Source organism: Canis lupus, chromosome 19, assembly GCF_011100685.1.
Source record: "Canis lupus familiaris isolate Mischka breed German Shepherd chromosome 19, alternate assembly UU_Cfam_GSD_1.0, whole genome shotgun sequence".
In the NCBI taxonomy this organism is placed as follows: Eukaryota; Metazoa; Chordata; class Mammalia; order Carnivora; family Canidae; genus Canis; species Canis lupus.
Window position 1 is genome coordinate 23972698 of NC_049240.1, and position 14731 is coordinate 23987428.

Below are 14731 nucleotides of genomic sequence, written 5' to 3' on the forward strand. Positions count from 1 at the left end.
TCACAAACCATAAGAGACTCTTACCTCTGGGAAACAAACTGAGGGTTGCTGAAGGGGAGGTGAATCAGGGGATGGGGTAACCAGGTAATGAGTATTAAGGAGGGCACGTGATGGGATGAGCACTGGGTGCAGCTGATGAATTATTGAAAACTGAATCTGAAACTAATGATGTGCTATATGTTGGCTAATTGAATTTAAATTTTTAAAAAAAGTTTCCCATTTCATTGTTCTTTTAGTAGCAGTACAATATATGTGAATGGGTTTGAAGGTGTTTCCATTACTTTACTATCTTAAGTAAATATTGCAGTGAAAATAACCTTATACTTTAGTCATTATCTGTGTATATAAGAACACCGGTAGGATAAATTCCCGAAAGTAAGTCAGAGAGTATATGCAGTTACACTTTTGATACATACTAGTTGCCTTCCTTTGCTCTCCCTCTGGAATGCTTAGAAGTGCCTGTTTCCTTCCAGCTTGAACAACAGTATGATATCCATTTTTTGGATTTTTGCCAATCTGATAGGTGAACAGTGACATCTCAGTGTATTTTTTTTTAAGATTTTATTTATTTATTTATTCATGAGAGACAGAGAGAGGCAGAAACAGGCAGAAGGAGAAGCAGGCTCCATGCAGGGAGCCCAGTGTGGGACTCGATCCCGGGTCTCCAGGATCACGCCCAGGGCCAAAGTTGGTGCTAAACCGCTGAGCCACCCGGGCTACCCTCAGTGTATTTGAAATTGTATTTCTTTTCCTATGAGTGGGAGTGAGCATTTTTTCTTTGTTAAGGGGCCACTTGTGTTTTCCGTTTAGTGAACTGGCTACTCATATCCTTTGCTTTTTTATTGGGCTGTTATTTTTCTCGTTGACTGCAAGGAGCTCCTAGTACATAAAGATTACACTTTCATTTATGAGTATTTTGACTGTGCTTGTAGTGTGTTTTACTATGTAGGTTTGCTTATTTGTTCACAGAGTCAAGTTTTTTTAATCTTTCCTAGCTTTTGAACTTTGAAAGCTTTTGTCATTAAAAAGCTCTCTTCCACTCTGAAGTTATAAAATAATTCTTGTCTTTTCTTCATATACTTTTTAGTTTGCTATAAAATCATTGATCCTCTTATTTATCCTGGTGTGGTAATGCATGAAGCATGGATCCAATTTTATTTTTTCCAAAGGGTTACTTACATAGGCTTCCCAACATTTATTAAATAGTCCATTCTTCCCCCTCTGACTTGAGGTGCCAACTTTGTTAAAATGTCACCGTTTCATGCCACTGTTGTAATTTCAATAGCTTGCTGCCAGTTAATTTGACATGCTTTCTGTATCGATATTCCCTTTTAATCATTAAATAATCATAACTAACTTTTGAAGAAAAAATAGGATATTGGGAGCAGCTTAGTGCTTTGGGGGCCATGGGGTAGGGTGCTCTTAATCAGGATTGTCTGTAATCCTCATAATGTGAAAACCTTAGTGTGTATTTCCAGCTTTGTTTACATAATGAAGCATATAGGCTATAATAATTTTTACTCAGGATTGTCCTAGAGTGTTGGTTAACTACCCCGAGAGTGCTGAAAATGACTAAGGTTTCATTGATTCGGTTCTTGGCACATATTGATACCTTTGAAAATAAGGTTTACAAGACTTTTTAGGAGAGAAACCCGACAAGCCATTTACTTCATTGATTCACTCATGGATCTTACAGACCTAAGAAACAGAACTGTATGACGATGGTCCAAGATAGTAAATGGCTTTGACTGCCTGCATTGTGTCTAGAGGCAAGAGAAAAATCATGTCTTTTCCGTCTTTTTCAGTCGGCCAACTTTGTCTATCCAGCATCCACCATCTGCAGCAATTAGTATTCAGCGTCCTGCCCAGTCACGGGATGTAACAACAAGAATCACACTGCCATCTCACCCTGCGTTAGGGACGCCAAAACAACAGCTACATACCATGGCGCAGGTAAAACCAGAGGTGAAACCGTCTGTGGAGGCTCTGGGTTAAAACCGGAATTGTGCAAAACTTGCAGTGTTGAAGGCAGTAATTGCTCTTAAATTGGACCAAGGTGAGAATGTTCTTACTGATAACTGTGTTGTTGTGGAATGTCTTCCCCACAGAAAACTATCTTCAGTACTGGCACACCAGTAGCCGCAGCGACAGTAGCACCTATTTTGGCAACCAACACCATTCCTTCGGCAACCACGGCCGGTAAGTCAGCAACCCTGCTCTTCCTGCTAGGAAGTGTGAGGCATGAGTGGTAAGCTAATTTTTCATTTCTCAGCTTTAGTCAGAGAAAAAGAATAGGCTAGAAGAATTATCTTTTTCCCAAGAGCTTTTCTCAGGTTTTTGAGAATCTTTAGTGTGTGTAGAGGCCATTGTTAAAAACTTTTTTTCTCCCATTTCAGGATCTGTGTCACACACACAAGCACCCACGAGTACAATTGTTACCATGACAATGCCCTCACATTCATCCCATGCTACTGCTGTGACCACCTCAAACATCCCAGTTGGTAAGTGTCCTTCAGCCTTCACAAAGCACTTAAAAGGGATTTTTCAACCCTTCTGATGAGGTCTTCATATAGAGGCCTAGTATTGGGGTGTGTTTTTTTTAAATTGTTGATTTTCAAAGCAACACTGAATTTCATTTTTAGTATATTTGTCATACAGACTTGGCATTGACCATAGTCGGGAAAAGAGAGCTGAAAGTTAACATTATTTTAACACAACTTTGACTCCTCATTCATCAGATTTTATCTCTCCTATATGTCTTTTAAAGAAGTAAGTTAACTTCACTGACATAGTTAGATGAGATCCACAGATAAAGCAAGAAAGAAGCAAGGATCTGGAATGAAGAGAACTTGTAGACTGATGGATTGTTCAGGAAAAATCTCTGGAGTGATGCAAAGCAGGACAGGGGATAACCCTCAGGCTGATATTACCCTAGGTTCTCATTAGGTTCTCATCTGACTCTCATCTGACCTCAGGATATTTCACGAATATCGTAAAGTTTCTTATAGGCTTTGTTTTTTCTCCTTTTAAATACATGTTTTAAATATCAATCAATCAATCACTCAATCAATCAATAAATATTTTTAAAAAATCTTTGAAAAGTTTCTGGCAGCCAGACATCAGTCATTAAGAGCAGGGATTGACAACCTTTCTCTGGAGGGTCAGAGAGTAAATATTTTAGGCTTTGTAGGCCTCATAGGTCTGTGTCACAACTGCTGAACTGTGGATAACATATAAACAAATGAGCATGGCTGTATTTCAGTAGAACTTTTTATGGACATAGACATTTGGATTTCATATCATTTTCATGTGTCATGAAGTGTTCTTTTGATTTTTCCCTCCAACCACTTCATAGTATGAACCCACATAATAGTTCATGGGCCATACAAGAACAGGCATCAGGCAGAATTTGCCCACAGGTTGCCAACCCCTCGCCTAGGGGCTGATATCTCAGTCACATCTTCCAAAGCAGAGTCTGGCCTCTGAGGCAGAGCATTGTTCTCTTTAATTCACAAGCCCCAGGTTTAGTCTCTGGTGCTAGCTTTACCTTGGTTGTATTTTAGCATGTCATCTTACTGGTTACTCCCAGAGACGTAGGAAAGCTGATATATATATATATATATATATATATATATATATTTTTTTTTTTTTTTTTTTTTTTTTTTTTTTTTTAAGATTTTATTTGGGAGAGAGAACAATCCAGGGGAACAGCAGGCAGAGGGCAAAGGAGAAACAGGTTCTCCACTGAGTAAGGAGCCTGACCCAGGACTCCATCCCAGTGGCCTGGGATCATGACCTGAGCCAAAGGCAGACACTTAACTGACTGAGCCACCCAAGCGCCCATGCCATATTTTTCATACCATTTTAGAAGAGTGCATTTTGTAAAATGATACACTGACATACTTAACTGTCAGAAATCTACCTTACCTGCAGGTAGGTAATTCATTCATTCCTTCCTTCCTTCCTTCCTTCCTTCCCTTCCTTCCCTTCCTTCCCTTCCTTCCTTCCCTTCCTTCCCTTCCTTCCCTTCCTTCCTTCCCTTCCTTCCTTCCCTTCCTTCCTTCCCTTCCTTCTTTCTCTCCCTCCCTCTTTCCCATGTAAGACAGCTTCACATCCCTCTGCACAAACTTGGAGGACACTTCCATAATGATGGCAGGACCCAGGAAGCCCTTCCTCCTCTTAGATAACTCAGCCACATCTGTCCTTAAATTGGAACTAGCCCCATAATAGGGTTTTATTTTTTTATTATTATTTTTTTAAGATTTTATTTATTTATTCATGAGAGACACACAGAGAGAGAGAGAGAGAGAGGCAGAGACACAGGCAGAGGGAGAAGCAGGCTCCATGCACTGAGCCCAACGCGGGACTCGATCCTGGATCCCCAGGATCACGCCCCGGGTCGAAGGCGGCACCAAACCGCTAAGCCACCAGGACTGCCCCCATAGTAGGGTTTTAGCAGTGAAAACACTGCTGTTGGCTCTTTCTCATGTAACCACTCACTGCACCTTGGCATCGAAAAGAGCATTCTTCTTTCATACCCCCCTGAGGGCTAATTCCCTCCTGTGAAAAGAAGAGTGGGGTAGAGGGTGGGAGTGTGTGTGTGATTTTAGCACTGATGTATTTTTGTTGAAAAAGATTGTTGCTTGTTCCATACTGTCACTTCACACCATTTTCTGGCTGTGTCTAACAGTGTCATCAGTTATCCTGAGCATTATAATGACAGAGCCAGGCTTGTTCTTGCCATTTTTATAGTCAACAGCCTCACTGGCGTATCTATAGCTATGAGGAAAATTAGACCAGTAAAGAGAAAGCGGTGTACCCTATAGGAGGGCTCTCTGGTCTCCTCTTGAATCCTCTCTGTAAATACTTAGAGATTAGTTCTTATTAATGTCACTGTATCTTGTTGAGCAATCGCACTGTGGAAGTAAACTCCCGAGTACCAAGAGACAGGAGTATGTGTATTCATTGGGCTACAACTATCAACTTTTTACCTGTCTTAAGTTACAATACCGTAATAGAATACTCATTCTATTTATGAGGGGTTTGTTTGTTTTTGTTGTTGTTTTTTTTTTATTTTTATTTTTGAGTTTTAACCATTTGCTAAATTCTAAATATGAAAATCACTTGACAGAAGTGTCCAAGTAGATTTAACCTCCGCCACTTAATGGGATAAATTTTGTCTAAGTTCCATCAGGCTAAGCTCTGGTTTTCTTTTCTTCTTTTATACTAAATCAAATACTTCTTTTTACATCACTATAGCATCCCTGTACAAAGGTACCTCAGTTGAGAAAGAAAACCTGATACTAACTGTAGAGCATTGATTTTCAAGGGACAGTTTAGGGGATATATTAAAATCACCTAAGCAGCTTTTTCCAAGTAACACTTGCTTTCTCCAGGTGAGATTAAATGTTGAATTCAGCCATTTTTACTAATAGGAATGTGTTGAGTCAGGGGGAAAAAAGACTGATTAACCATGAGCATAGAGGTTTTGCCTTCATTTTTTTTTTATTTTTTTTTTGGTTTTGCCTGTAATAAAGGTTCATTTCCAATACCATCTTTGTTTTCTCCATACTCTCCATACTACATATGATAGTGGTATCAGAATTCTGAAAAGCAGAATCAGATGATCATAGCATTCAGAAAACAGGGATCATCTTTGGAGGTGGCATTACGTTCAACTTAGGTCTTTTTTTAAAAATAATTGGTAATGTGTGACTTTTTTTAATTAGAAAAAAAGATACAGATATAAATTCATGTGTGTGGTTTACCGACCAGTAGTTAGCCACTCTCCCAAATGACAGCTGCATTCCTATTGGGAACGTTCTTTTCTCCCACCTTTTATGAGCACAGTGGAGAAACAAGGCTTCATTGCTTCCCACTCAACTCCTCCTCTGCTTACTACTGATGGAAAATGTGTCAGGACAGCTTCTTCTGCCTTAGCCAATAGAAGTCATCATCAGTGGTCGAATTGGGCATCCCAGCTATCATCTGCAGAAACTTCTCTAGCTGCCTCCCTCAGGAAATAGCTGGGAATCATGGTGGGCTTTACCTTTGGTGTTCAGTGCACTGCAGTTTGGGTAATGTGATGGCATCATCCTAGCTCCAGTGTTTAAGGACCTGTTATTGCGTAACTTGGGTCTTACACAGATGGTAGCTGTCCCTCTATATATCTAATGTAGATCACGGCTTTTCTTTCCAAATTCTCCCACAGAGTTAATTAGGTCTGTGAGACCAGTAAAGTATGTCCCAGTTCAGCTGTACCTTCTAAACAAAACTTGATTGCAAATGCTAGAGGAAAGCAAAGTTGAGTCTCGGGTTAGATTTGAAAACTCTTATAGTCATTTTGAGTCTACTATAAAGTATTATGGAAAATCACAAGACATTGAAAGGATTTTAAAAATAAAAAGATTATCTGAAGAAGGCCTTCCCATAGATGAGGAAACCGAGACTTGGAAATTAAAATGACTCATTACTAATTAGCTATGGTCCCTGGAGTAAACACTAATAAGGTCTTTGCCATGTTAGTATTCAAAATTTTGTTGAATTTTTTTTTTTAATTAAAAATGTTTCTCCTTTTTAAAAAAGGTCTCCAGAAAGCCACATCAGGGAAAAAGAGCCTGATTTCTGGTATTTTTGTTAAAGAATTGATGTTGAACCCTGCTTTTACAAATAACAGTATGAATGTATCAGTGGATTATTGGATTGAAATAATTCAGTTGAACCTTATGTGTACTTATCTTTCCTTTTTTATTTTGATTAAAACTAAAGATCCAGGCTTTTTATTACTGTTTGCATTCTTAAGATTGTTGCTGGCCAAAAAATGTTTTGGCATGCCAATAAAAGCTTATGAGAGGTAATGTGATTGGATTTTGCATTTGTAGCTAAGGTGGTGCCCCAGCAGATCACACATACTTCTCCTCGGATCCAGCCTGATTACCCTGCGGAGAGGAGTAGCCTGATTCCCATTTCAGGTCATCGGGCCTCTCCAAATCCTGTGGCCATGGAAACCCGAAGTGACAATAGGTAGGAGGGAATGTGCCAGTTACACTACCTCATTATGTCATTAATTGTTTTGATTTTTCAGTAACACAAAATGTCCCATAAATATAGTATACATATACTTCTTTTCAGATTTCCTCCTGAAAATAATTGTATTTTTTTTGTTTTGTTTTATGAAAATATGCTATGTTTATTTATTTAGCCATTCTTCTTTTGATGGATGTTCTGCTGGTATCTGCTTCTTTGTTTGGTGTATTTCTGTGTTTGATTGATTTTGAGCTGATTTGAGAGTATGGGTTGCAGTGACATGACCTTCATTTTCATCCCCAGAGAACAAAGGCCTTCTCGTTAACCACAGCGCAGTTTCTAAAATGATTCTTTAGCCTTCCATTCCCTTTCATATAGTGACATTTTTTTAAGAGTATAGATAGGCCAGTTGTTTTTGTAGAATATTCTTCAGTTTAAGCTTGTTCGATTGTTTCATCATAGTTAGATTCAGGTTGTACATTTTTGAAGCAAATACCACTTAAGTGATACATTCTTCTCACTGTTATTATATCAGAGAGCTCATGCCACCCCTATGTCCCATTGTTAGCCAAGTCAGCACTAATTACCTAGTGAAAGTGATATTTGCCAGATTTTTGCTATAAAGATATATTTTTCTCCTTTGTAAACCACTAATGTGTGGAAATAGTTTGAGACTATAAATACCCTATTCCTCAATAACCTGTCACTCAGTGGTGTTAGCATCTATTGAGGATTCTTCACTGAATCAAGTTGATGGTTGCAGTATGATGGTTGCAAAACAGTGACTTTTTTTTCTATCATTTCTTCCACACTCATCAGTTGGTATAAGTGTAATAAATTATGTAAATAAATTTTATCTATCCCCATGTATTTTAATTTTAAATGAGTGTGGGCTCATGGATTTAGTTTATTATTATAATCGATTATTGTCATCTATTTTGATGCTCAGATCATCTCTGGGAGCTTCTTCAGACCATTTCCTGTGGGTTTTCCGTGACCCAAATATTGTAGCCCTACCTTACTTCCCACTGCAAGCATACTCCAAGCTCCTCCTGCACATTGTCTGAGCCTGTAATCTACCATTTCTCCAGGGAACCCTGGTTCCTTTTTATCAGTTAGAAACCAGGATCTAGGCTTTAGCTCTGTTCATTGCTACCTGATTGTCATTTTTTCCAGGCTCTTTTAGCAGGCAGAGATAGGAAGTATGCGATGTAATAAAAACTCTTAAGGGGTGCCTGGGTGGCTCACTCAGTGAAGTGTCTGACTCTTGGTTTTGGCTCAGGTCATGATCCCGGGGGCATGGGATCAAGCCCCTCCTCAATCTCCATGCTTGAGTGGGGAGCCTACTTGAGATTCTCTTCCTCTCCCTTTACCCCTCCCCTGCTTGCACACTCACTCTTTCACTTTTTCTAGAATAAATAGATCTTTAAAAAAAAAAAAAACTTTTTAGGACATGCTGATACTTCTAGTATAACCCCATTACCTTCCCCATTCCATATTTGTATCTCTTCTCCCTTAGTGAGAACCCGGTATAGTGCATATGAAGTTCAGAATTGGATCGTTTTTAAATGTTCTTTTTTTTTTTTTTTTAAACATTTTATTTATTTGAGAGAGAGAGCATAAACAGGGGGAAGGGTATAGGGAGACGTAGAAGCAGACTCCCCACTGAGCAGGGGGCCCAACATAGAGCTCATTCACAGAGAATGAGATCATGACCTAAGCTGAAGGCAGAAGCTTAACCAACTGAGCCACTCAGGCGCCCCATGTTTAAATGTTCTTGTTTGAGTATTATCGTGTGTAGGAATCCTTATAGGTTTTAATATACTGGTCTTTGTGTCCACTCTCCTTGCTAAACACACCTAACAGGCCTAAAAGTTTATAGATTCTCTTGGATTTCCTATGTAGGTGTTTGTCTACAAAAAAAGGACAGTTTTTTTGATGGATGAGTGATTTTTTTCATTTCCATTTTGCATACTTGTGTTTTTCTTGTTCCTGATCTTCCAATGTGATGTTGAATAGACCAGAGATAGTGAACATTCTTATCTTATTCCTGAATGGGAATTCTTGGGAATGGGAATTCTTGGGAAATTTCAGTATAGATTTTAGTAGTTGGCTGTTTTCAAATTGAGGAATGGAGTTTTTTCCCATTCCTATTTTTCAGGTATTTATAATATGAATAAGTATTGAATGCTATCAAAAATTGGAAGGGGGAAGTAGTTTTTCTTTAATTCTAGTATAGTTAACATATAGTATTATGTTAATTTCTATTAAATAATTTTGTATATCTTTTGTGATATTTCAAAGGATTCTTTTAATATTTTAATAGGATCTAAAACATTCATAGAAATTTTCATATTGAATCATTCTTCCTGTGGTAAACTGTATCTGATCATGATGTATTTTGTTTTATACAGTACTTAATTCCATTTTATTTAGAAATTTTTACATTGATGTAGAGAATGAGATTTGTTTATAATTTTTTCTCCTATTCTCCCTATCCAGTTTCGATGTTGGTTAAATTAGATCTTGTTTCTTCTCTTTCTGGTTTCTGAATCAGTTTGTATAAGTTTATGTTAATCTGTTTTACACGTGTTTGATAAGATTTGCCAATAAAAACAGTGTAAACTTAGAGTCTTTCAAGTGGAATTTAGCAGAGAAAACCTTTGATTACTAAGTTTTCTTGAGTCAGCTTTGGTCATTGTTACTGTGTGTGTTTTTATGTTTATTGATGTAGTTATTTAAAATACCCATTTAAAAAAACTACTCTCTCTTCAAGTGTGTCCTTTGATCTAACAGTTTATTTTGGGACACAATTGAGGAAATGTTGGCATGACATATAAGGTTGTGAAGAGGATCTGGAGGATAGGATCATTTGAAAATGAAGAAGAAAATAGACCTGTTTTGCTTCATATTATCTGTCTTCCATCTATAGACCATCTGTTCCCGTTCAGTTCCAGTACTTTTTGCCAACATACCCACCTTCTGCATACCCACTGGCTGCGCACACGTACACCCCAATCACCAGCTCTGTGTCCACCATCCGACAATATCCAGGTATGAGCCCTGCTATTAGGAGGACTTTTAAAATTCCAATTTTTGCAAGCAAAGAGATCAAAATTGATGAGTGGGTATTTGTAGTATGGATTTAACTACCTTCTATCTTCAGATTCAGATAAGGTTAAAATCTGAAGCTTTAAGGTTTTAGATCACATCTCTATGATCTATCCACTTATTAGTATATTTGTATGGTTTTTATCCCACCCTGAGGATGATGATTTACCAATTTGTTATACTTTGAAGTGGCAGTACAGTTAAAATGATAAAACCTGTACTTTAATGGGGCTTCTGTTTTGTGATATGTTGTGTTTTTAATATTAGTCCAGTTCTGCTCAACACTTAGCATCCCGAGTTATAGTGTTCTTTTTGCCAATCCAGAAAAAACAGTGCTTACTCTTCACAGTTTGTGTTTTCTTTTCCTATGAGACTCTCAACTCACTTTAGGCATAAGAGAGGCAGATTGCCCAGATTGTGGGCATTGCCCTTCTGTGTGATCCATCACGGCAGCCAGGGCTCCATCAAGCCATTGAGTACTTAAAGGGGGACCTGGCACAAATGAAAAACTGATTGGTTTTGTTTTGTTTAACTTAATTCAAATTAGAGAATTTTTTAATATGTTTGGAACAACTTAGTGATTATGAAACTGTTTCAAAATTGTAGATTGTATTGAATCAAAATACAAATAAAATATTTCTAATAAAAATTGAACTCAGTATCTGATTTGAAATGTGTTTTATTAGTAAAACATATCCTGAATTTTTATAATAACAGTATGGAAAAGAGGATGTAAAGTAGCTTACTAATTATTTTTATAACGATTATATTTTGAAATTGTAATATTTGAAATATATTGAGTTAAAGAATATCATTAAAATTAATTTGTCCTGCTTTTTACTTTATTAATGTGGCTATTGGAAAATTTATAATTGCACATATGATTTATGTTTCCATTGGACAACGCTGGTCTAAAACTTCCAAATATTAAGGTATTTAAATAGCTTTGCAGACAGATTCCTCAATATCTGCATTGGGTTTTTTGTTTTTGTTTTTTTTCCACAGAACTTTCCCCAAGGCTTATTTATTAATTTTTTTTAAGATTTATTTATTTGAGAGAGAGAGAGAGTGAGGGTGGGGGCAGGGGGAGATGCAGAGTCTCAAGCAGACTCCATGCTGAACATGGAGCCAGACACAGGATTTGATCTCACAACTCTGAGATTACCACCTGAGCCAAAACCAAGAGTCAGACATTTAACCAATTGAACACTATCTAGGCGCCCCTCCCAAGGTTTATTGTAATGTGGGGAAATAGCTGATGAATTATTCTGAGTTTTCTATCATATTTTCTGTACATCAGATTAATAACATCTTTTTAAAGGAAACATATAACTGTTCTTTATTAACAGTCCTATAAAGATAAAACCATGTTTAATTAATTATTGCCAAAAGTAGGATGCAAAAAGTATGGTTGAACCATGTTAACAATTAAGTAAATTTCATGTATGTGTGTGTATGTGTGTTACACTAATTGTTGAAAATTCTCAGCTGTCAGTAACAGCACTTCCTTCAGGTTCATTAATCTTCCTCAGGCAGTTGATACTTCTATAACAATGCAGTCATGTTGCCTTTCTGGGGAAGGTAACTCATGACCAATATGTATTTCTCTGAATACTATTCAGCTGAAAAATACCTGCAGAGTCTCTCTTCAGCTGAACAGTCTATGCAGACACTATCATTTTATATAAACATTTATTTGTAAAAATCCATTGTAAGAGCACCGTCAGAAGTATTGGGGATCCTGCCAACCATCTGTTTCACTACATTATTATTTTTTCCAAGTGACTTCTTTCACCACTACAGTAGTCCTGATAGATAGGAACACAGAAAAATGAATAATCCAGTCAACAGCAGTTTATTTCTTCCAATACCAATACCATCATTGTTGGTGCAGATGATGGGAAATGTGTTACTTCTCAGACATGTGGATCTTTGCATGCATGGATGCAACTAAAGAAGTGATTTTTTTTTAACCAGCTTACAATCTTCTGTTTTCAAGTAGCTCCTTTTGAATGATTTTAAAGCAGATGTTTTCAAATCAGAGAGGACAGGAAAATTTGTATATATATAATAGGCCAAATATGAGATTACTGTAATACATAGTCTATGATAAATTAAACCAATTTGTTCATGGATTCTGGTTACTTATAAAGATCGAATCTTGTTGGTTATTAGATATAGATATAAACATGTAAGTATGAATATATATGCATAAGCTGTATAGTTTGCAAGTAACTGATCCTCTCAAATTGTTCCTGAAATTTCACTTGTTTCAGAGATGTTTTCCACTCCATTCATTTTTTCATTCATGCATTTATTTTTTTTTCTAAGATTTTATTTATTAGAGAATATGAGCAGGGGGAGGGGCAGAGGGAGAAGCAGACTCCCCCTAAGCAGCAGGGACCTGATCCTAAGGCAGATGTTTAACCAACTGAGCCACACAGGTACCCTCATTCATGCATTTAGTAATTTCAGATATTTATTGAAACCCTGTTGTTCTATGTAAAGTTCTGTGTTAGGCTCTATTTGTAAGGTTGGCTTCTAACCAGATCACTTAGAATAAGCTTAGAGCCTCATAGGGAGAGAGGACATGACAAGCTCTTACTAGGAAGTGCCAAGTTCCAGTAAAAGAGGCTTAAGCAAAGCCAGCCTGCTTTTGAGTTAAGAGAGGTTATTTCCACTTGAGAGGGTAGGGTTGGAGGTGAGAAGTGATTTCCTAAAGGAAGTGAAATTTGGAAAACCTCTCAATGCACAAGACAGAGCTATGGGGTAGGATTTGGGGAGAGCACTCTCCTGTGTGTGAATAAAGTATTAGCATAGAATATGTGCTTGGAACAGAGCAGTTTGGTTTTGGCAGGAGTGTAGTGTGAGTAAGAATGCAGAACATGGAATGAGATTGGATCTTGAAAGGCTTGGAGTGGTGACTAGACTGCATGTTCAGGCAAGTGCCCACAACTGTTACTGAGAAACAAAGGTTTACTCACTTCTTAAGAAGAAACTAATAATTTGGGGGGGTTAGTTCTTTTTTTTCTTTTTCTTTCTTTCTTTACAACAGGGGAAGAATTGCAATGTAGCAGTCATTATGAACTTAGAAGAACTTATGAACTTAGAACTTTTTTAGATTTTATTTATTTATTCATAGAGACACAGAGAGAGAGAGAGGCAGAGACACAGGCAGAGGGAGAAGCAGGCTCCATGCAGGGAGCCCAACATGGGACTCGATCCTGGGTCTTCAGGATCACACCCTGGACTGAAGGAGGCGCTAAACCGCTGAGCCACCTGGGCTGCCCAGTCTTATGAATTTAAATGTGCTAACATTTCATTGTAATTTTCTCATTGGTGATAACAATTTACCTTTTCTTAACTGCTATATGGTTTATAAAATTTAAATTACATAGTTTCCCCCTTTTTTTAAATTGAGGTATCATTGACATATTAGCTTCAGGGATCCCCGGGTGGCACAGCGGTTTAGTGCCTGCCTTTGGCCCAGGGCGCGATCCTGGAGACCCGGGATCGAATCCCACGTCGGGCTCCCGGTGCATGGAGCCTGCTTCTCCCTCTGCCTGTGTCTCTGCGCCCCTCTCTCTCTCTCTGTGACTATCATAAATAAATAAAAATTTAAAAAAAAAACATATTAGCTTCAGAGGTACAACATAATGATACGGTATTTGTGTATGTCATCAAATCACCATAAGTCTAGTTAACATCCATTGACAACAGAATTACAAATTGTTTTTTCTTGTGATGAGAACTTAAAGAAATATCCTCTTAGCAACTTTCAGATGTACAATATAGTATTGTTAACCATGGTCACCATGCTGTACATTACATCCCCATGTCTTACTTCTTTTATAACTGGCAGTTTGTATCTTTGATGCCCTTCCCTGTGTCTCCCACCCCCAACCCCCATTTCCTGCCTTTGGCAACTACCAGTCTGTTCTTTGTATCTATGAACTTGGTTTGTTTATATTTGTTTTTAAATTCCATGTATAAGTGAGATCATACTGGGGATTTTCTGTCTTTGTCTGGCTTATTTCACTTAGCATAATGCCCTGAGGATTCATCCATGTTGTCACGGGTGGCAAGATTTAATTTTCTGAGGCTAAATTATGTGTGTGTGTATGTGTGTGTGTGTGTAGATAGAGATTCCATTCTCTCTACCCATTTATCCCTCAGTGGACCCTTTGGGTTGTTTTGATATCCTGGCTATTGTCAATAATGTTTCAGTGAATATGGGGTACAAATATCTTTTTCTGGATTGTTTTGATGACTGAGAAGAAACATCATTTATATTATTCTTTCCATAAGTAGAAATTCTTTTTTGATTCCTGGGAATACTGTTGTTTTCAGTTCTGTTGTTGTTGAGTTTGTTTTTAATATATACAGTAGTGAAAAGGAAACTTGTTTGTTCTCTCTCTTCAGTGGATATGTGGAAGTTCAAATTCATAGTTGCCATATATCAGAAATACCTGTGATGGTGGTTCCATCAATTAGAGTAAAGGTTCTTGACCTGGGAGTTACGGATGTATCTCAGAAGTTTTATTTAGGGATCCCTGGGTGGCGCAGCGGTTTGGCGCCTGCCTTTGGCCCAGGG

The 14731-nt window shown here is 37.7% G+C and overlaps 1 protein-coding gene across 7 annotated transcripts in view; it reads left to right on the plus strand.

The window, feature by feature from the left end:
* The window catches only part of SAP130 (Sin3A associated protein 130), an 83203-nt gene that overhangs the window by 26184 nt on the left and 42288 nt on the right, over window positions 1–14731 (plus strand). For 6 of the 7 annotated variants that reach the window (XM_038564815.1, XM_038564814.1, XM_038564817.1 and 3 more), the window contains 5 exons: window positions 1806–1953; window positions 2109–2199; window positions 2397–2501; window positions 6882–7023; window positions 9959–10080. In XM_038564815.1, the coding sequence (XP_038420743.1) occupies window positions 1806–1953; window positions 2109–2199; window positions 2397–2501; window positions 6882–7023; window positions 9959–10080 (608 nt within the window). The remainder of the gene's footprint in view (window positions 1–1805; window positions 1954–2108; window positions 2200–2396; window positions 2502–6881; window positions 7024–9958; window positions 10081–14731) is intronic. The other variant, XM_038564818.1, reaches the window with a different exon arrangement.